We start from the raw sequence: 19,653 nt of genomic DNA, 5'->3' as shown, positions 1-19,653 counted from the left end.
GCCTTCTCTTCTGTCCCTTTCCCTCGCTTGCCACGAGACGGGCGGCATATATACATATATATATATATATATTGCATGCTTGTAGGGAGGTGCGCTGGGAGCAGATCATCTTGGAGCTCCAGGTGCCGCGAGAGGTCTCTAGTACATGGCTATCCTTTGTGCGTCTCTTTCTCCTCTCTTTCATCTTCTACCCTCCTCATCTTCGCTCTCCGCCTTCTAAGTGTTTCGCTGTCCTCATCCCTACTGTTTGAGTGACAGCGTAGCCTCCTCCCCCTTCCCGCGTCTCTCCACATCTCCACACCCCAGTCGTCTCTGCCCCGCCTCTGTCGCCTTCCCGCTCTCTTACACCAGTGCGCCGTCGTTTGACTTTGAAGTTGTCTGTGCATGCCTCTCTCCCTCTCTCTCTCTCTGTGTGTGCCAGTGACAGACAGTCAGACAGACGACGCCGCACCAAAATTGCCAGCACACATACCCACACCTACATATTTCTGTGTGTGAGGCCGACGACGAAGACAGGTGTGACGCACGGAACGAGGGTGCAGGACACACCGGCAGTCCTTCTTTACGTCTTGGTGCTGCTCGCCATCGCTCCCCCGCCTCCCTCCCTCCTTTTCATTTTGCGCTGCTGACTGCGCCCGGTAACCGCGCTTCCCCCTCTCCCCTTTCCCTCTCTTCTCTATGGCGCTCAAAGGTACCCTGTCGGGAGTGCAGTTTCGCCGCAGCCAGCCTAAGGATGCGACGCAGCTCGCGGGGCTTCTACAGCTAGGCGACGCCGTGCCTGACGGCATCCCCACCCCGGGTGTGTTTCGTATCCACAGCGCTAGGGACTTTGCCACCCTCATTCAAGCAGCGTACCTTTCTGTGACGGCAGTGCGCAACGCCACCGCCGCTGTAGGTGAGGGTCAGGCCGAGGAGGTTGTGATTGGCTTCATTGCGCTCAGCGACGATCCACCGGGAGAGAACCATTGTTACGGCGCTGCGGGCAACGGCGACTCAGGTGAGAAGAGACTTGCCGCGAAGCAGACGGCTGTTTTGGCGGAGGACACGCGCAGCGCCGTGGCAGGGGCGACGCTAGAGAACAGCCTGTGGCTGCGCATGCTTATTGCCCCTCCTAGTGACGCCCTTGGCGGAGCGAGTTTGGGGACAGCTGTCATGTCGGCTACCAACACGTCCGTCGCCGCCACTTCGCGAGACCAGTCCTTCACTTCAGAGGAAATGGTGATGGACCTCCTGCGCGTTGCCTTGGGTACTCTGAGCGGCATCGAGCATATCTTCATGTCTCCCGGCTCGAGGTTTCCAGGCCTGGAGTCAATACCTGGTGTTACTCCGCTATCGACCATGAACGCTGACCCGCTCCCTATGGCCTCGTCGTTGGGCCATGACGCGTTGACACGGACGTTTCTGCATCTTTCCCGCGCCATGGTGCTACCCCCACTTACGATACGTCGGGGCAGGGTGGAGGACTACGACGACATTGTGACGCTGCTCGTCACCGGTGGGCCAGGAGTCATCACGGAGCTGCCGCAGGACTTCTTCGTAGAAGAGATTCTACAGGATCAGGATACGCACAACAAGGTCGTCGTCGCTGAGAACGCCGTCACGCATGAGGTTGTTGGTGTCGTGTGTCTGCGCCAGTTGACCATGGAGGAGCAGCAGCACACAGCCCGGCTGTACAACACGGATGCCTTTGAGCGACTCAAGCGCGTGAGCGCGGACGTGTCAGGTGATGATGCTCTGCTGGACGACGGGCTTTCATGCACCTTCAGCATCTTCTTCCTTTACTTTAACCCTGATTTTGACCACAGCGCGTATCAGCTCCTGCCGTACCTCTTCCACGAGTTCCCGACGTGCGACTATGCCCTCCTGCAGCTGTCGCACACGTTACCGCTACCAGAGCCCATGATACTGGAGCGGTTCCAATACGTGCCGCTGCGACGCTATCAGCCCCACAACGCGCGCGGCGAGCTGGTGCCTGCCCCCAGTGCGCTATGGGTATGCCCCCGCGTGTCCGTGCCGATTGACCGCGACGTGCAGGTGCGCGTAGAGCTGCTGACCGATCCCTGCGGCGCCCTTTTGCGCAAGAAGGTGCTTTCCCAATTTTCGGCACTCAATTACGCTTCTCTGTCGACGTCCATGGGCCGTGGCAGTAGGCCTGCTGGCTTGGGTGGTCGCGCGGCTCTGCATCAGCAGGAGAACCGAAGCAGCTCTACCGGTGCTGTCCCTGGACTCCCGGGCAGCTCGACTGAGCTGCTAGCTGCGCTGCAAGAAGACTTGGATGAGTCGACACCGACGGTGTCCCGAGAAGGGGAGGGGGAGGATGATATAGCAGCTCCGAACCGCGCCGTGTTCGCGCTCACATGGGGCACGCATTCAGCCGGTGGCACCGCTGGCGTGTTGTCGCCCGCTACGGTGGTCGGCGTGATATCGGTGCAGTCGGTTTCGGTTGCCGAGATGTACGCGCTCCGAAACAACTACGACCTCGACCGCTTTCTCGCCTTCAACGCGGCAGACGGGTTTGACTACACGGCCACCGACATCTCGCTCACAGCAGAGGAGGGGCCACTACGCTACCGCTCGGCGGAGCTGCCCGGAATCGTCGTCCGCTTTGTGTACATTCGTCCTGTGTTCCGCCAGTACCTGAAGCTCTTCCTGCGTGAGGTGCTCCGGCAAACCCATGCGGAGGTGCTACTCATGTTGACAAGCACCGATGCGTCGCTGTGCCAGACCGCCGTCGCCTCCTTCACCTTCGCTCCGCCGCGGCGGGTCGTCGAGGCCATGACTGAGCGAAAGACGAAGAAGGACTCGAACCCGACTGTCAGCACGCTCGACAACATCGCTGATCTTCCTGAGGTGAACGATGTGTCGCCGACCTTGGCGCAGAATACTGCTGCCACTGCTGGCAAGGCGGAGGTGACGCACACAGGCCTGGCGCTGAGCTCTCTCTTCTTCACGACGCGCCGCTTCCTCGGCGACGAACGGGTGCGTGTGCACGCGCGCGTCGTGATTGTTGGTGCCAGCGCCACTGCACTCTGCATGCTATACGAGTTGCTCTCCGTCCCCTACTTGGACTACCTGAACATCACCGTCGTGTCGACGGACGGCATGCCGCTGCACCCGAATCAGCGTCCAACGTGCCAGTGGCAGGTGGACGGGATGGAGCTACTGGAGCGGGAGTACATGCGACTGCGCCTCGGTAACGGGCTGATGAATTCGTCGTCGCACAGCTTTGGCGCGAACACCATCCGCGTCGTGCAGGGCACCCTGGTCGACATCGACATTGCAATGAAGTTCATTCACTTAGAGAACAGCATTTACGAGCCGTACGACCAGCTACTGCTCGCAACTGGGCGGCAGTACATTGTGCCGCCATCGATCCGGGCACTACAGCAACAGGAGGTGCGCGGTGCCCGCGGTGGCGTGCTGGCGCTTTCGGGTGAGGTCGCCGAGGCTCGCCTGCGCCACACGTTGGCAGAGCTGAGTCAGTCGGGGAGCGGGTCCATTGCGAACGTCGTCGTGTATGGTTCCGGTCTCGACGCCATTGCGACGTTATCGACAATTATATCAATGGGCTTCCCTGCGCAGCGGCTGGTTCTCTGCAGGCCCGACGCCCAGCAGACGCTGTTTGCCGATGCGGCGTGCGGCCAGGCGACGATGGCACTAGTCCGTGCACTCGGCGTGACGGTGCTGGACGGCTACGGAGTCTCACGTTTGGAGTTCGATGACGACATGCTTACCTCAGTGCTCTTGGCGTCCCTCTCCTACGAACGCAAGGCAGGCGACGCTGTCGAGCTGCCATGCGCTCTGATCGTGTGCGTGGAGGAGAAGGAGATTAATCGCAGCGTGCTCACGGCTCTAGCGAAGAGGTCTATTGTCTTCGATGGTCGCGTCATTGTGGGCAGTGCGTACGAGACTAGCCAACCAGATGTGCTCGCCGCTGGCCCAGTTGCCATGTTCACCCGTCGCTACGGCGCTACGGAGGCTTTCGAAACGTTCAACCCGCGCGACGTCGGCAGAGATGTGGCACAGGTGCTGCTCGCCCGGCTTGGTGTGAAGGAGTTCCAAGCACGCATTTCGGCATCGAATGACCTGAAGGGGAACTCAGCGCGCCGCACATCGGCTGACGACAGCAACTTGGTGAGTGTCAGCTGCAGCCCTCCGCTGAGCAGCTTTGCCGGGGCTCGTACGGTATCTATCTCCATGCTCACCGAAGACGCAGTGCAGTCGCATAGTGCACGTGGCCTGACGCTGCCGTCGTACACGTCACCCGTGTCGCGCCGAGTACGTCTTCCATGCGGCTACCAATACGTGAGCATTGTTGGCGACTCTGCTGCCTTTAAGGCAGGAGCGTGCATTCCTCTCCAGTTTAACTCCGCTGATATGCTCAGCGTTCCGCTCGACGACGTGTGCCCTTCGAGAAGCACTGCGGCCGATAGGGTGGACGCGGCGCCATCATGGCGGGAGATGATGACACTGTACATTCACCCTCAGCATCGTACGATCGACGGCGCCGTGTACGTTGGCAACGGCTCCCCTGAGGTACACAACTACCGCACCTTAATTGGGCTGCCTGAGTCTCTGTTCCACCTGCAGTACCGCTACAATGAATCGATCAGCAAGTGCGACAACACCGGCAGCCGCGTCTACTCCAGTGCCGCAGCGATGAGCAGGAGTGGTGCCGCGCCGACTCCAGCCGGTGTTTTGACGGTGCCGCCCCGCAACCAGCAGTTCGACCTCATCTCGTATCTCCGTCTGCCGACACTAAAGCCACTCCTCACAGACCGTTTCGTGCGCTTCTTCTGGCAGCTCCAACGTAAGCTGCAGACAGCGGAGGAGGTGGTGGCTATCCAGGAGCGCGTGCGGGTCGCTCAGCAGGCAGCTGGGGTGCTGACACCAGCCGAATCGGCCATCCGTGTTGCGGAGTTAGCAGATACAAAGTCGTTCCGGTACAAGGTGCAGCTTGCGCTTCTCAAGTACATGCACGAGAGCAAGGACACGCGCCCGCAGGACATGTACCTGCCGAGCATCGAGAAGCAAATAGCTGAGAAAAGAGTCGCGGGGTAGTGCAAGCGGTGGCGGCGGTCTGCACATGGCTATACAGAGATGCACAGAGGTTCCTCGCAGCTGATCCTCTCATGGACATGGGGTGCTGTACCACTCTTGCTTGAGAAGTCTCAGGTTGAGTCATCGTCACCTCTGCTCTGTCAGTGTGTTATTCTGTGAGTAGGCCTTTTTCGTGGAGAAGAGCTTCTCGCTCTCCTTCTTCTTCGGTTGATTCTCAGTTTCTTTGCTCATTTTCTGTTCCTCCCCTTCGACGGCAATCTTCAATGTACAATACATCATAGCGATGACACACACACGCACACACACCTCTGATTCTGTCTGTGGGTGGTTTCGTGTAAGTCTGTTAGCTCCCCACACTCACAGACACAAGCCAGGTGGCGTTCCCCCTTCCTGTGTGTCGCTCTCCTCCTTCCACCCTTTTCGCTTTCACGCACACACAAAAAAGAGCCAAGAATAAGTAAGCGAGAAAACCCCCCTCCCTCCCCGCCCTTCTTCCCTCGATACGCCGCTCTTTCCGCACTCACATGTATGCTGGTGTGCTGTGGATGCGGCATGGCGAGAAGGCGGCAACGACTACGGAGAGTCCGTCTGAGCTCAGCGAGGAAACGGAGAACGCGAGAGATGCGTCGCCACTCCTGGAGTGGGATGCGTTGAGCGCGCGTGGGACGAGGGTGCGCTCCACTCGTTTTGTCTCTTGTGAGGTGTGCGAGTCCTTTCTCCCTAGCAAAGCCGCTTCCTTTCTTCCTCACCATCGTTGCATACGCACCCCATTATTTCATCTCGTCCCGCCACCGACACACCCATGCACACACGCACACAACATGACGTTTGCCTGCACTCTTTAGCCTCCACACACCCTTCCACGCATCCCCAGACGCACCTACACGATCATCGCAGTCACCTTCCTCTTCATCTCTACCGTCACATTTTTAAAAAACACCTACGCTCCTCACCTCTTCCTACATAAAATGTTTCGCTTCACCGCCCCCGCCTTGAAGAAGCTGCAGCCGCTGGGCCAGCGCGTGCTGGTGAAGCGCACGCAGGCGGCGAAGCAGACCAAGGCCGGCGTCCTGATCCCTGAGCAGGTGGCCGGCAAGATTAACGAGGGCACCGTTGTGGCGGTGGCGACGGGGTCGAAGGACTGGACGCCGACGGTGAAGGTGGGCGACATGGTGTTGCTTCCGGAGTACGGCGGCTCTTCGGTGAAGGTGGAGGGCGAGGAGTTCTTCCTGTACGAGGAGAGCGCGCTGCTTGGCGTGCTGTGTAACTGAGGAACAGGCGGAGAATGGACCGACACAGCGGACGGGCCACTAAAGACAAGCTAGCGAATCAGAGACAGAGTTTACCCATCCGACAAGAGGAGTGGGGAGGGGAGGTGAGCAGTGAGAGGGAGGCGGGCGACAGGAAGCGGAAAGGGGGGGGGAAGAAGATGCGCATTGCACTCATGACCCCTCTTTTCCTTCCCATCGCTTGTCCTTTCTTCTTCCTCCCTCATTTTTGTTTTGCGTTGTTGTGTGTCTGCTGATCACTCCTCGTCCTGAACTTCTTGGTTGTCTGCAATTCTCTACCTCGCTGTGTGCGTTCGCTGATGTCAGAGGCACCTTCTGAGGACACAGCCGAGATCGAGCAAAGGGATTGCTGGACACAAGAGGCTACACATGCACACCCACACACACCCACATACGTGCGTACGCACGCACATCGCTTGCTTTCCCCCACTCTTTCTTGCCTTTTTTTTTTCTCTTATCTCCTTCGTAGGCTGTCTCGTGCTCACTACAGACTGCAGGTTCGGGTGTAAAGTTTTGGGGTTTCTCGGTGGAGGGTTGGGGGAGAGCCTGGATGTGCGCTGCACCTCACCTGCAGTGGGTGCGCATCGAATGCTCGGGAAGAACTATTGGAAGGTGTCGCAAGTAGCAGTTGTACGACAGAGGCCGGGCAAGGGGGGGGGGCGTGAAGACGAACGGTTGCGAGCCTGGGCAGAGACGTCCGCCTCCTCGTAACGGCTACTTGACGTTCATGGCTGAGATCGGCAGATCATCTGAGTAGGGATGAGTGCACTTTCAACCAACCCTGAGCGATGCGTTGCCCTTACGTACTACAGCCCGGAAACATGGCAGTTTGCTGCCTTTCGATGTCCCTTCCCCCCCCCCCTCCCTCATCTCCCCGCATCTCCCCCGCTGCCGCTCTCGCTGCGCTTCGTTTTCTCGACCTTCGCTTGTTGTTCGCTTTGTTCTTTCGTTTTTCTTATTTAAGCTTCAACTTCACACAGTCTTTTCAATCATTTGCCTCGCTAACGACTGCCCGCGCATTATTGTCCATTTCTCCCTCTCTTTCCTGCGCTTCTCTTCTACTTCTCCCCGTCTCTCGCCCGCCTCACGTTTTGGACTTCGACCGCATCCTCCTCCACTCCACTGCTGATTCACCCGTCGGCATTCCTCTCTCTCTCTGTCTCTCTCTCCGCAGCTAAACCCCAATCCCATCTTTACCCTACTCTTCTCATCTTCTCTCCATTCTATGCTTCTTGTTTGCCGGCCCTCTGTGTGCGCCTGTGTGCTTGCAGGTGGAGGGGTGGTGGTGGCTGGTGGAAGTGGGGGGGGGAGTGAGGTGAGTTTATGCATGGCACCGGGGTATAGGCTCGAGGTGACCCGAGAGAGGGAGGGACCGGCGCTGCGCTGCGCTCGAACGTCGAAGGTGGAACGATGATGCAGAAGAGCGACTTCCCACCTCTCTTTGATGGCAAAAAAAAAAGAAAAAAAAATACGCACACGCACCCCCCCACACACACGAAGCTCTGATAGACGAGAAGCAGAAATGAAATCGACAAGGTACAAGCGTGCCATCAGTGTCATTAGGTAGGGTCTGCGGATGAAGTGCCAACACTCGCTGTCGTAGCACTGCGTTCCTGTCGAGTCTCGTCGTTATGGCCGTGGTGGTGACGCATATGATGCTCAGATGACCACCCCAACCTCATTTGGCAGTTTTTCTCTCACGGGTGCCGCCCCCATTCCTGTCCGATACCTTGTCCGAGTCTACCGGCAACAACTCCACCCGCCCTTGCCATGGTGTGGCGACCGCTTCCTGCGTCTATTGTGCGTGGGTGTACCGCTTAGCCGCGTTGTGTTCTTTGTGTGTTTCTTTCCTTCGTTGAAGCATCTCTTCCTTCTCCCACGACTCACTCGCTTCCCCTACCCCCCGCCACGTCAGACACACGTACACACACACACACATATATATATATATATATTCCTGCGCCACGCACAAAGCCTCATTCATGGGCTCTTTTGGTGGTTGCCACGCTTCCTCTACCCGTACCTACATTGCGCATCCAATTCACAACTCCCCCCCCCCTTCTCGCGCTCATGTATCGCGAGGAGGCGGACGGGTCGGCGTTGGTGTGGGGGATTCCCGCCGCGCCGTTTGTGCCGGTGCAGCATTTTCAGATTGACGTGTCCACCCTGAACCGCCTCAGCAGCTACTGCCTCCGCCTTGCACGGGAGCGCGGCTGGCTGCAAACGCCTGACGATGTGGAGCATGCCACGCCGTGTGCCCAGAGAAACGAGGCGCATCCTCTGGTGGGGCAGGGAAGCCACGTCTACACAGGCCCGGACAGCACGTTCTTCTTCGCTGGCACCGAGGAGATCCTTGAGGACCCGCACCCTAACTTCCAGCTTCCTCCAACGCTGTCAACACTGTTTGTGAAGGCTCACTTCTACCTCGTCCATGTCGGCAGCAGCTCCTACAGTGTGTACACCAAACTCTACACGTACCTGGACGGGCAGGAAGAGACAGCGCGAGACTTACTCGGCAGCTTCAAGGTGACGGCGGTATGGGTGTCAAAGAAGTTGCGCATTCCAACGGCTCTGCCTGCTGATAAGCAGTTGCTGTTGCGCTCCATTGCTGCGAAGAATGCGGCCAAGCTGTCTTCAGCCGACAGCGCAAGAACTAAGCGCATCTCGGTGAGTGACCTTCTGCTGCACAGCGGGTGGTTTGCGAATGCGGCCGCCATCGCTTCCATGGAGCTTGCTGCCTACTCCCCACTCTCCGCGCCACCAGCGAGTGAATTTCTCGTTTCCCTGCCTCACGTACACTCCGCTGCACCGCTCTGGCTGCTTCATCGACGCCACTTCTCGCTGCGTGAGGCCGATATCGACTTCAACCTCCACGTGAACCAGCTTGTGACGAAGCTGTTCGTGATCGACACCTTCCGCGGAGCTGCAGGGGATGCGCGATGCGCCTACTCGCGTCTCCTGCTCCCCGGCGTGCCTTTAAACCGCGCCGACCTGCTGCTACGCAAGTTCCGCATCGACTACGTCCGCGAGATTCCGATGGGCTGCGCTGCCACGGAGGTATTTCTCTTTCCTGCAGACCCGGCTCGTGCCAAAGTGCAGTTCTCCTCTGTTGGCACTTCTACAGGCTGCCGGGATGTCGACGCTGCCACAGCTGCGGCGGCTCTACATAGTGACGCGGCCCTTGCACCACCGGCGGCGGCAGATATGATGGACATAGGCTTCTTCGTGGTCGGAGTCCTACGTTTGGACGGTGCCTCCTCGAGCGATCGCTTCATTGCCACGGTGGGCGTGATGACGGCTGCCACCTGCTTCCTGCACTAGCGAACTCGTCTTTTCCTTCTCTTGTAAGTCCTTCTTTATCTCTGAGTTGTGACCCCACTCGGCTCTGCACTGCTCTCTTCTGTGCTTCTCCCCCCTTTTCTTCGAGGGCCCATTTCGCATCGGTAGGGGCCCCTCCCGCGGGCTGCAAAGGAAAGGGGGACCGACAAAGAGAGCAGAGCACGACAGAGGCTTGAAGAAATGGGGGAAGAGAGACGCACAACTGTGAACTCAGTAGAAGGCCGTACCGCCTCTTAGAGGTGTGGCGCACTTACCCATTTACTCCTCTCCTCTCCCCTTTATAGTCCGTCTTTTAGGCGATTTCTTTGTTTCCCTCTGTGTGCATACTTCCTTGATAACAGTGGGGAGGGCACCTCGGTGCGTGGCATCTCAGGCTCGAGCACCCTCACTCTGCTCTGTGCGCGGAAATGCCAAGCAGCCCACCCTCTCTCCCTGCCAGTGCCGAGCCCCCTCCTAATGGCGACTGGGCCAAGCACCTACGACGTAGCGAGGCCAGTGCGATGTCTCGCTGTGGATGTCGGCGGCCAGGTCCTGGATGGCGCTGCGTCGGAGTGACCTGCGACAGTGAACCCGTCTGTGCCACCCACATGATGGGCGGAGTGCCAGCGTGACTCGAACGTATTCCTCACCTGGCCCTCGCTGCCGACGGGTGTGGGGAGCCTGAGCGTCGCACCGAGGGATGTGCCAGGTGGCGGCCGGCACAATGGGAGCGGCTGTGAGACGACCTGCGAGGGTGTTGGGCGGGCAGGGTTGGAGGCCGGGGCTGTAGTTCGGCGACTGTAGTGGGCAGCATTGCTGCAAGGTGTGTCGACGGCTGTTTGGCGCCACGCGATGGGCCTGTGGCAGGCCGAGGAGGGAGCGGCGGCAGGGTGGCGTTTGGCCTCTGCTGTGCGGCAGAGAAATGGAGACGGTGAGAAAGTGAAAGAAATTCGATGTAAGCTTTTTCTGTACCCCGTGTGAGTGTGTCGAGAGAGTGGTCGCTGCACGTTATCAGAAAGGCCAACGGCCTCTCCCTGTTCCCTGTGACATCCACAGTAAGTGGTACTCTGTGCCTATCCAGCGCCGTCGTACCGCCAGCTAGTAACGCCGGTTCCTCCTCAAATGGGCGCATGTGATTGTCACTCCGTTTCCCTCTATGTTTGTGCAATGGTTTACGCTCATCTCAGCCGTTGCTCAGTTTTATCTTCTCCACTTTTCCATCACCCGCCATTTTTTTTCGCTTTCCCCAACGTCTCGCTTCTCCGTTCCACTCACACCCTCGTTTGTGTTCGACAACTGGACAGCCTCTGAGTTCTACACACACTGAAGCGTTTCCCTCTGTGTATCACTGAGCCACGTCAGCATCCACCACGGGCGATTTCACGTATTACCTCCCCCTCTTCACTTCTTTGTTCAACTCCGCTTGCCGAATGTTTCGCTTCACCGCCCCCGCCTTGAAGAAGCTGCAGCCGCTGGGCCAGCGCGTGCTGGTGAAGCGCACGCAGGCGGCGAAGCAGACCAAGGCCGGCGTCCTGATCCCTGAGCAGGTGGCCGGCAAGATTAACGAGGGCACCGTTGTGGCGGTGGCGACGGGGTCGACGGACTGGACGCCGACGGTGAAGGTGGGCGACATGGTGTTGCTTCCGGAGTACGGCGGCTCTTCGGTGAAGGTGGAGGGCGAGGAGTTCTTCCTGTACGAGGAGAGCGCGCTGCTTGGCGTGCTGTGTAACTGAGGAACAGGCGGAGAATGGACCGACACAGCGGACGGGCCACTAAAGACAAACTTTTCTCCATTGGGCATAGATGAAAGGGGAACGGATGAGAGGAGTCAAAGAGAGGACCGCATGAGATGGGGATAGAGGTAATGTGTCGTTATGAAGGAAATAAGGCGAATAGCAGCAGCGCACCTTAGGGGGTAGGGGAAGCGTGAGGTGGCCATTCCATTCTCTCCACGTTTCTCCCCCCTCCCTCCTTCAGCCATGTCGGTGTATCGTCATCTTTTCTCGTTTCATGCGTGTGAGCGTGCACTTCTCTCATCGGTTGTGTTCGATGAGCCAGGAATGTTCTGTTATTTTGTCTCTTCCTCACTCGCACGCGTACACACACACACACACACACACACGTCTGCACCTATACAAGCTCACCATGCACGCTCATTGGTTCACTCCCGTCTCTTGTGCAAACTGCAGCTGCGTAGGTCGGTGTGTCTGTGAGCGCGTGGGGACTTCGTCTCTCTCCCCCATTCATGTACACTTTGCTGTTCCATAGGGCATGCACGTGGTTCTGCATGGCTGTATAAGTGGCAGCCTGAAGACGGAGATGGCGGGTGCGATGAGGACAAAGTGGTGTGGTGGTAGAGGTAGAGAGGGTGCAAGATGATGATGGTGAGGCGCTCTTTGTGTGTATGTGCGGACGCAAGCGTCTCGCGCGTGCGACTTGCATTCCCGAAATTGAGGTACACGCATGTAATTCGATACGCGATGCCACGACACTGCGCGGCGCACTCCTCATTTCACCGTCATCTCCCTTCACCTTGGTCCCTCTCCGCATCTCCCCTCTTTTCAGAGAAGGACGGCGAGCACTTCGTTTCAGTTTATAAGCGATAGCACATCGACCTAAAGGCGTATCATGTCCCCCCCCCCCCCCCCCCACACACATTTGATGGCCATTGGTTTGTTTCCTGGATCGTGACGGGGAATCAGCGTGACACACACACACACACACGCACGCACAGATCTGTGCGTGCGTGTGTGTGTGTCGACTCTTCTCTCGGTTCTTTTCCCTAACAGTCCTCTTACCTATGATCACGCCCTGTATATCTCTGTATGTATGTGTCCACGCGTTTCTCTCTTCCTGGCCACTTCTGTACTCGACGTGGACTCTATGGCGATCCAACACACCGGAGAAGAGAGGAGTGGTGAGGGCGGGATATAGATAGGGGATGGGGCGGGATGGGGAAGTGGAGCAGCAGCCCTAGTACTGTCCTCCAGGCACGCGCGTTGGCGTTCTTTTGTGAGCCTTCCCTGTTACGTATTCCCTGTCTTCTCACTTCCTCTTGCTCCTCTGCACATCACCCTGGTTCTCTCCCCTTTCTTCCACTCTCCCTCTCACAACTGCCCCCCTTCTCTCTTCGCTCAGTATTGCTCAAATTGCAGACTGTCGCCGCCACCTCCCCACCCCCCATCCCCCCCATCACTCCCCTTCTCGTTAAATACGCGGGGGGTGTCAGTCTATAGCGCAGGCGGCATTCTTCTCGTCTTCGCACACGAGATAAAAGCGCACGGATTGACGCCGGCGGGTGCACGCTCCTGTGTAGCGCTTGTCTTCTCTCTTTCTGTGTCGCCTCTTCCCCTCTATTGTTGTTCGCGTGTATTTCGTCACCGCACGCATCCCCCCTCTCGGTCGCTTTATGCACCGCAGTGGCCTGCCCCTCTACACACGCAGGCTTGTGGCTGCAGTGCCTCTCCACTGCCGCAAGGGTGTCAGGAGGTGCAACGGTGGCCCTTTCTGGCCTGTACACCGAGGCTTCACGAGCGGCACCACACCGTGCTCCTCTCCACCAGTCTCAGAGCGACTTTCCACCCCTGTCGATGCCTCTCCGCTGCCATTCTCTTGTGCGACTGGTGCCAGTGATGCTGACAAGACTGCCGCTGTGCCTTCGGCGGGCACCTCGTCTTCACTCGGAACGGGTACCGCTGCTGCGGTTACTTCGACCGTGAATGACCTTGACGGTGGCGAGGTACCCCTCAACACACCGGCCGAGGTCGAGGAGGCGTTTGCCTGCTCTGTGCAAGCGCGCACCGTCAGCAACGTTCAACTGCGCCGCTACATTGACCATCTGCCGCCGAAGGACTACTCCTTGGCGCTAGCGGCAGTGAAAGGTGCCAGGGCTGCTGGGCTGCGCATCAGCGCCTTAACTTATGAGTCGCTCCTTGCCTCTCTCATGAGCGGTGGGCAGCTGCGCGCAAGCATGGAACTCTACCAACTAATGATAAAGCAGCGCATGACGCCGACACCGAACACGTACGCAGCACTGATGGACATGTGCCTGCAGCGCGACATGCCCAAGGCTTGCCAGTCGCTATTTAACGATCTGCAGAAGCGCGGCGTGCGTCCTTCTGCCCAAAATTACGAGCTGATGATCACGAGCCTTTCCACCGAGGTGCCGCCGCAGTGGAAGCGGGCCATCGACATCTTTGACAAGATCTCACGTGAGCGTAAAAGCCGCATCACCTCCAAGACTTACAATGCCCTCATGCGGGTCTACATGAACATGGACCCATTCGACTGGCGAGTCGTCTATAACTGCTACAGCGAAATGCGTAACCGTCGCCCGCGAGTGCCGCTGGAATGGGAGAGCTACCTCATCCTGGCCGAGGCGCTGCGGATGGGCCGGGCTGGGTACGTGCGCAGAGGCATGGCATACATAGATGCCTGGATCGCCGTGACACCGCTGCGTTCGTGGAACTTCTTGATGGGGGCGATGATGTACTTGACGTTCATGATGCTGCTGAAGTCGCTCGCGGGGTACTTGGTCGTGTGGTACTACGAGATGAGTGTTCCCTCCACGTCCGACTCCGTCCTCTCCAGATGAGTGTGCCGCCCATGTGCTGTCCATTGGCCAGTATACGGAGGGAGGGGTGCGGCGGTCGCACCGGAGAAATGGCCGTGCCCAAGCACATGGAGAGAGTCCACCACTCCGAAGGCATTTGCACACCCACACGTACACAGACACGCTGAGAGGTACACGTGGAGGAGTTGCCTCAGCTTTTTCTTCCGCTATACTGGTGTCGCTGCCGTTCCATCTGAGACCGACTAGCAAAACTGGGACACGGCGCTGGTGCTTCCTGTGTCTCTATGTAGGCGAAAGAGGTGCCAGCGGCGATGGCCTGGCATCTTTCGCCTCACCCGGCGTTCCTCGCTTCCAACTACATGCGCGTGTGCCTCGCCTGTGGAGCAGTTGCTCATCACCACGATCGCTGACGGGCACGACACCCTTGCACTCTCACTTTTACCCTGTTCCTCGCTTCTACCCCTTTCCCGCCTCGTTTTCTTCCTGCGTGTGTGTGTGGGTGGGTGTACGGATGGGGTCACACGCCCACTCCTGCGCGTATTGCAGGTCGGCAGAGCACCACGACAAGGGGGGACCGCCACCGCATACGAGTTTCATCACGCGCGCCCGAAAAAAAAAACGAGAACCCCAAAACTCAATACGATTTCTACGACTGCCAGAGAAGAGCGAGCGGTGCGTTTGTGTGACGTACTGTGGCGTCCTTACTCTCTTACAGCTGTCACCACACATGCGTACACACCTCTACAGGATCATCGTGCGGTTCCCCTTATCCCCCTCCAAGACCGTCCCCATTCACCCGGCGCAGCTTCATTTCAGTGCTGCAATTCTGCGACGTTTCACAGCCCTTCCCATCACCGCTGCCTTCTTTTTATCCACCCATTGTGTGCCGTATTATTTGATAGACTAGAGACGGGTGTGGGCGCCTCCTCTACTTGTCCCCCATCACCTTCATCCACACGCGCCCGAGCCTTGCGTAGAGAGACATCGCGCCCCCTCCTGTGTCTGTCGTCTGCCCCCACTTTGACTACCGCCTTTATTTTTCTTACTTAGCACACGCACCGTTTTACACATTTGCATCAGCCGCGCGCCTCATCCACCGCTCGCACGCCGTGCCGTACGTCTCTGTCCTCCCTTTGCTATCGACATCCTTTGCATCTGCGCCCCCTCCCCCTCCTTGCAGGTGAAGAGACGATACATTGGGTGGTGTGGCAGCTCGCTCTTTCCTGTGTGTGTGTGTGTGTCTTTCCCACGGACAGACACCCACGCTGTGTCGTGTGCGGAGGTGTTGCCCTCTCTGCCTGTCCGTGATTTGTATGATCACCTTCACCTCCCCACCTAATCACGAGAGCAACAAAGCACACGAGGTAGCCATATCCGTGCGAGTGCCAGGTGTAGTTTTCACCTTGTTTGACCTTGTCCTTATTCTCTGTACTCCCCCCTCTCTGATTCTCATTCAAGTGTGTATGATGATGTCAACTTCCGGGCCGGCCACGATCGAGGAAGCCGCGTTGGCATCCCTCGCTAGCTACTCTCCAGAGGAGTGCCAGATGGCTGAGGAGGCCCTCCGTGCGGTGTTAATGGAGAAGGTACAGGCCCTTGCGGCTGAGCATGGTGATGCCTTCATTCAGAGTCTGGTGCAGAAGGAGATTTTCAGGACAAAGCAGATGGAGAAGGAGCTGGCGAACGTCAAGAAGAGGCTGGGCGTGCAGGAGCGCGTCGTGGACGACGTGCGAATGGACATGCGCAAAGTCAAAGCACAAGAGGAGAAGTCCAAATATCTCTGTCACAGCCTGCAGGAGACGGCTAAGAAGCGAGAACAGCTGACAGAGAAGATGCAGCCCGAGATGGAAACCTACCGCAGCGGCGTGCGGGAGCGCGTGAACCAGAACGTGCAGGACATCTGGGCAGAGTGTGAGAAGCGCCGCGAGGTCGTCGAGAAGGTCGAGGCGGAGGTGAAGGAGCTAGAGGTGACGCTGGCGCACAAGAAGGAGTCATTTGAGCAGAGCTTTGCGGAGTTTCAGGAGGGGCTGAAGGGGCGCATGGCGCACTACCAGGAGCTCGTTGTCGCCTACCAGGAGGCAACCAAGGAGATGGAGCGTATCGAGACACGGCTGGTGCTGGTGCGACGCGAGCGCAACTCGGTGGAGATGATGCGGGCAAACCTGCAACAGCAGCTCGAGGTATACGAGAAGCAGTTTGAAGGGTTCGCCGAGTCTGTCATGAAGCCGGACGAAGTCAAGGCTCTCGCACAGCGCCAGCATGATCAGGCGAAGATGCGCATCGCCGAGTTGGAGGCCGAAAAGGCCAATGTCCATCAGCAGCGCCTGGAGATGGACAAGGAGACGACGGACCTGCGCGCCAAGCACGCGTCACTGAAGCGCGAGATTCAGCAATTGGAGAAGGCGAAGGCTGCGGCGGAGAAAAAGTGCCGCCAAGCTCAGCAGAGCCGACAGGAAAAGAAGTAGATGTTTTGCGTGTGCGCGAGTGTCGCTGTGCTTGTAAGTGCGGGCTGGCTGACTGGTGTATCATGATTGCTCAGGTATGTTGCTCTTGTGTGTGTGTGTGCTCGTGTGTAGAGAGTTCTGCGTACCCTGTAAGCTTCTCGTAATACCAACACGCCAGCGGACGTACGTGCGAAGACGAGCTCAAAAAAAAGGCACGGAAAGCCAACTGCCCCGACATCCATGGGCCGCGACCGGCATCGTGCTGCGCTACGGAGCGTGACGGATGACCGCACACTCTCGCTTATTTGTGCTTCTGATCTCGAAGGGAGTGGGCAGGCGCTGAGGCGGCAATGCCGGAATTACCTTGCCAAGCGAAGTTCTCCGTTCTGTCGGCTGTTTTGTCGCCTTCCCCTTGCTGACTCACTCCCCCGCCTTTTGCGCTCGCCAGCTCGCTTCTTCTTCCTATCCATCTCTTCGCGCTCTCCCAGTTACTGGCCGCTTGCGCCCTGTACACTCCCGTGTGCGCGTATGCCTCTATGGCGCTGCTTCCGCATCACTTCTCTGCTCTTAGCCTTTGCAGCTGTCTTCTCTCTCGGCCGTAAGCACCCCACGCACTCATCGACGTTGAGGCCCCGACAATGCGGAACTCGCAGCGCTTGTGGTGCAGCAAGTTGGACCTGGATGGCAGCCCCTCTCGGTACTTTCCCCGCTTCCGCCCGCGACGGCTGGTCATGCCAGTGGATCCGAGCGATATTCACAGCGACAAGCGGCAGCCTAACCCACAATTCATGAAGGTAAAATCACATAACCGTCAGCGGCGCCGCGCTGAGATTCGCGGGGCTGTGCAGCTGGCGAGTGTTCCCAAGGAGCGCAGCGTGGGGGATGTGTTCCGGCTGCTGATGGATGCCTGTAAGACGCAGAACTTGTTCTCCGATGCTGCACTAACACCACTGACTGTGCGGGAGCTGGAGTCGCTTGTGAAGGCCTACGAGGCCGCTGGTGCAGCGCTGCGACGTCCTGTACACGATCAAGCAGTTTCCCCCAATCGTGGAACCCCGTCCGCCGGTGCATCAGCAACTGAGCAGGGTTCTTCACGTAATGACAGCGCGTTGCAGCACAGCTCTCCACTGTATTCGTGTGCTTTCCAGGCGAGTCCACCGGCAGTATCCACGCTGTCCTCCACCTCCGCTTCCGCCTTTGCCACTGCTGCGCATACCCTCTCCATTCGCGAAGTGGATGAGATGTGGTCGATGCTCGATCACACACCCCTCAACGCTCCCGTGCACGGCGCCCTCGCCCTACGCGGGGATGCGCTGGTACGTTCCGTCTTGCTGGAGCTGAGCTATTCTGCGTACCCGCGGCTGCGCTCAAAGCATGTGCAGCAGCTGCTGCACGAGTCGACAGGGCTGCTACCGTGTGGCCGGGTAGCCATGCGGATCGGCCTCGCCGAGTACTGTGGCGTAGAAGGCGACATCGCCATGTGGCGTGAGCTCAATATCCTCTCAGAGCGTATGCGCATCGCGCGGAAGGAGGCCGCGGCGCACCTGCAGCGCATCGAGAAGGGCGTAGCGGCGCAGCGCCGGTGGTACTGGCGGGCTGTTTTGCGCTCCGCCGCTGGACGGCTGAAATTGTTTCCTGTGCACAAGGAGGACCTGCACCCGCGCATGCAGTGGGTGCGCAGCTTTCTCTTGGCCTTCATCGCCTTTGTTGAGGTGGCCGAGACCTCCGGGGACGCTTACGCCCGCGTGCGGCCACTCATCTATCACTTGTTTGCCAGTCAACTGGCCCGCCACGTACGGCGCCGTCAGATCACTGAGGCTGCAGAGACCATGGTTGCCGCCACGCCTAAGCAAGAGGCTTGTGTAGATTCTGCCACAGCATCTTCACCGGTGACTTCGTCCCTATTGCCGCCTTTGGATGATAATGATGCGGGTGTGGCAGCGCTCCGCCACCGCGTCGCTGAGGAGCTGGCGCGCGTCAAGTCTCGCACTGCGGACGAGGAGGAGGTCTTGGAGGGTCGCATGCACCCAATGAACGCCAGGGCTGACCGGCGGCGCGAGCAGTTCGAGTCAAGCGGCGGCGCTCATGGTACCCAGATGCTTCGTAATGAGGAGCTCGAGAGGCACGCGGAGGACTACGGGCATCTTGCACCCCCGCTGGTGCTCCACGCACTTGAATTGTCTAGCACGAATGCGTTTAAGGAGGCTCAGCTTCTGCTTCGCTATGCACCGCAGGTGCCCGAGAAACTGCGGCGAGCACCTATCGACGTTGATCAGGCTGTACGTCGCGTCGTGGATGTGCAGGAAACGAACAACTACGCCTCACTGCACAGCGCACAGCAATACCGTCAGGTGGAGTACACCGTGTGCCGCCTCTACGCTGGCCGTTACTGCCTAGGTGAGGGGAAGGGTGAGACGCTCATGTCGGCGATGCAGGATGCATCCATGCAGATGCTGTTGCAGTACTACCTCCGCTCTCCAGCGTCAGCGCCTTCGCCGCTCGAATCGTCGACGCGGAAGGAGGGGAGCAGTGATGGTGTGTGTCGTGTCAATGCCAGTACTGACACCACTGTGACCGACCTTCCAGACAGTGAGAAGGGCAACTCGGGCGGCGTGCCGGCGCCGCGGATTCGCCCGCCCAAGATGGAGGAAGAAATCGTGCTTTAGTTGAATAGAGGCGATAGTTGGTGCGGGAAAAGGAGGGGGGAAGAGGAAAAATCGAATGACCACTCTGTACCGCCTTCCTGCCCTTCCCCTCCTCTCTTTTCCTTGTTAACCGCGTCTCCCTAACCACCGTCACCCCCCTCACTCCGCCCACGGTGCCCACCTCGTCTCTGCGAGAGGAGCCTCAGAGGGAGCAGTGGTGGCGCAAACAGTACGGGGGCAGCCGCACTGGTAATGAGGCGAGGGGGTGAGGCGTACTTTACAGTTCAGGCTTGAACTCTAACAGAATGAGGCAAGCGCAACCC

At 58.6% G+C, this 19,653-nt stretch overlaps 7 protein-coding genes across 7 annotated transcripts; all 7 read left to right on the top strand.

Moving 5' to 3' along the window:
• Nucleotides 1-678: 678 nt before the first annotated feature.
• Nucleotides 679-5,061, top strand: LBRM_26_0660 (conserved hypothetical protein; the record flags this gene model as incomplete). The annotated part of the gene is made up of 1 exon (XM_001562248.1): nt 679-5,061. The coding sequence occupies one exon, from the start codon at nt 679-681 to the stop codon at nt 5,059-5,061; it is 4,383 nt and encodes a 1,460-aa protein (XP_001562298.1).
• Nucleotides 5,062-6,029: 968 nt separating this feature from the next.
• On the top strand, nt 6,030-6,332 carry LBRM_26_0650 (putative 10 kDa heat shock protein; the record flags this gene model as incomplete). Its single annotated transcript, XM_001562247.1, has 1 exon — nt 6,030-6,332. One exon carries the CDS (start codon nt 6,030-6,032, stop codon nt 6,330-6,332), a length of 303 nt encoding a protein of 100 aa, XP_001562297.1.
• Nucleotides 6,333-8,420: 2,088 nt separating this feature from the next.
• On the top strand, nt 8,421-9,671 carry LBRM_26_0640 (conserved hypothetical protein; the record flags this gene model as incomplete). The annotated part of the gene is made up of 1 exon (XM_001562246.1): nt 8,421-9,671. One exon carries the CDS (start codon nt 8,421-8,423, stop codon nt 9,669-9,671), a length of 1,251 nt encoding a protein of 416 aa, XP_001562296.1.
• Nucleotides 9,672-11,098: 1,427 nt separating this feature from the next.
• On the top strand, nt 11,099-11,401 carry LBRM_26_0630 (putative 10 kDa heat shock protein; the record flags this gene model as incomplete). The annotated part of the gene is made up of 1 exon (XM_001562245.1): nt 11,099-11,401. The coding sequence occupies one exon, from the start codon at nt 11,099-11,101 to the stop codon at nt 11,399-11,401; it is 303 nt and encodes a 100-aa protein (XP_001562295.1).
• Nucleotides 11,402-13,077: 1,676 nt separating this feature from the next.
• On the top strand, nt 13,078-14,262 carry LBRM_26_0620 (conserved hypothetical protein; the record flags this gene model as incomplete). Its single annotated transcript, XM_001562244.1, has 1 exon — nt 13,078-14,262. One exon carries the CDS (start codon nt 13,078-13,080, stop codon nt 14,260-14,262), a length of 1,185 nt encoding a protein of 394 aa, XP_001562294.1.
• A 1,442-nt stretch (nt 14,263-15,704) lies between these two features.
• Nucleotides 15,705-16,706, top strand: LBRM_26_0610 (conserved hypothetical protein; the record flags this gene model as incomplete). Its single annotated transcript, XM_001562243.1, has 1 exon — nt 15,705-16,706. The coding sequence occupies one exon, from the start codon at nt 15,705-15,707 to the stop codon at nt 16,704-16,706; it is 1,002 nt and encodes a 333-aa protein (XP_001562293.1).
• Nucleotides 16,707-17,323: 617 nt separating this feature from the next.
• LBRM_26_0600 (putative spliced leader RNA PSE-promoter transcription factor) lies at nt 17,324-19,351 on the top strand (the record flags this gene model as incomplete). Its single annotated transcript, XM_001562242.2, has 1 exon — nt 17,324-19,351. The coding sequence occupies one exon, from the start codon at nt 17,324-17,326 to the stop codon at nt 19,349-19,351; it is 2,028 nt and encodes a 675-aa protein (XP_001562292.2).
• Between the last annotated feature and the right edge of the window lie 302 nt (nt 19,352-19,653).

Source organism: Leishmania braziliensis, chromosome 26 (genome assembly GCF_000002845.2).
Source record: "Leishmania braziliensis MHOM/BR/75/M2904 complete genome, chromosome 26".
Lineage (NCBI taxonomy): Eukaryota > Euglenozoa > Kinetoplastea > Trypanosomatida > Trypanosomatidae > Leishmania > Leishmania braziliensis.
The sequence above is the reverse complement of the archived record's forward strand: the minus strand, read 5'-3'. Positions and strand labels throughout refer to the sequence as shown.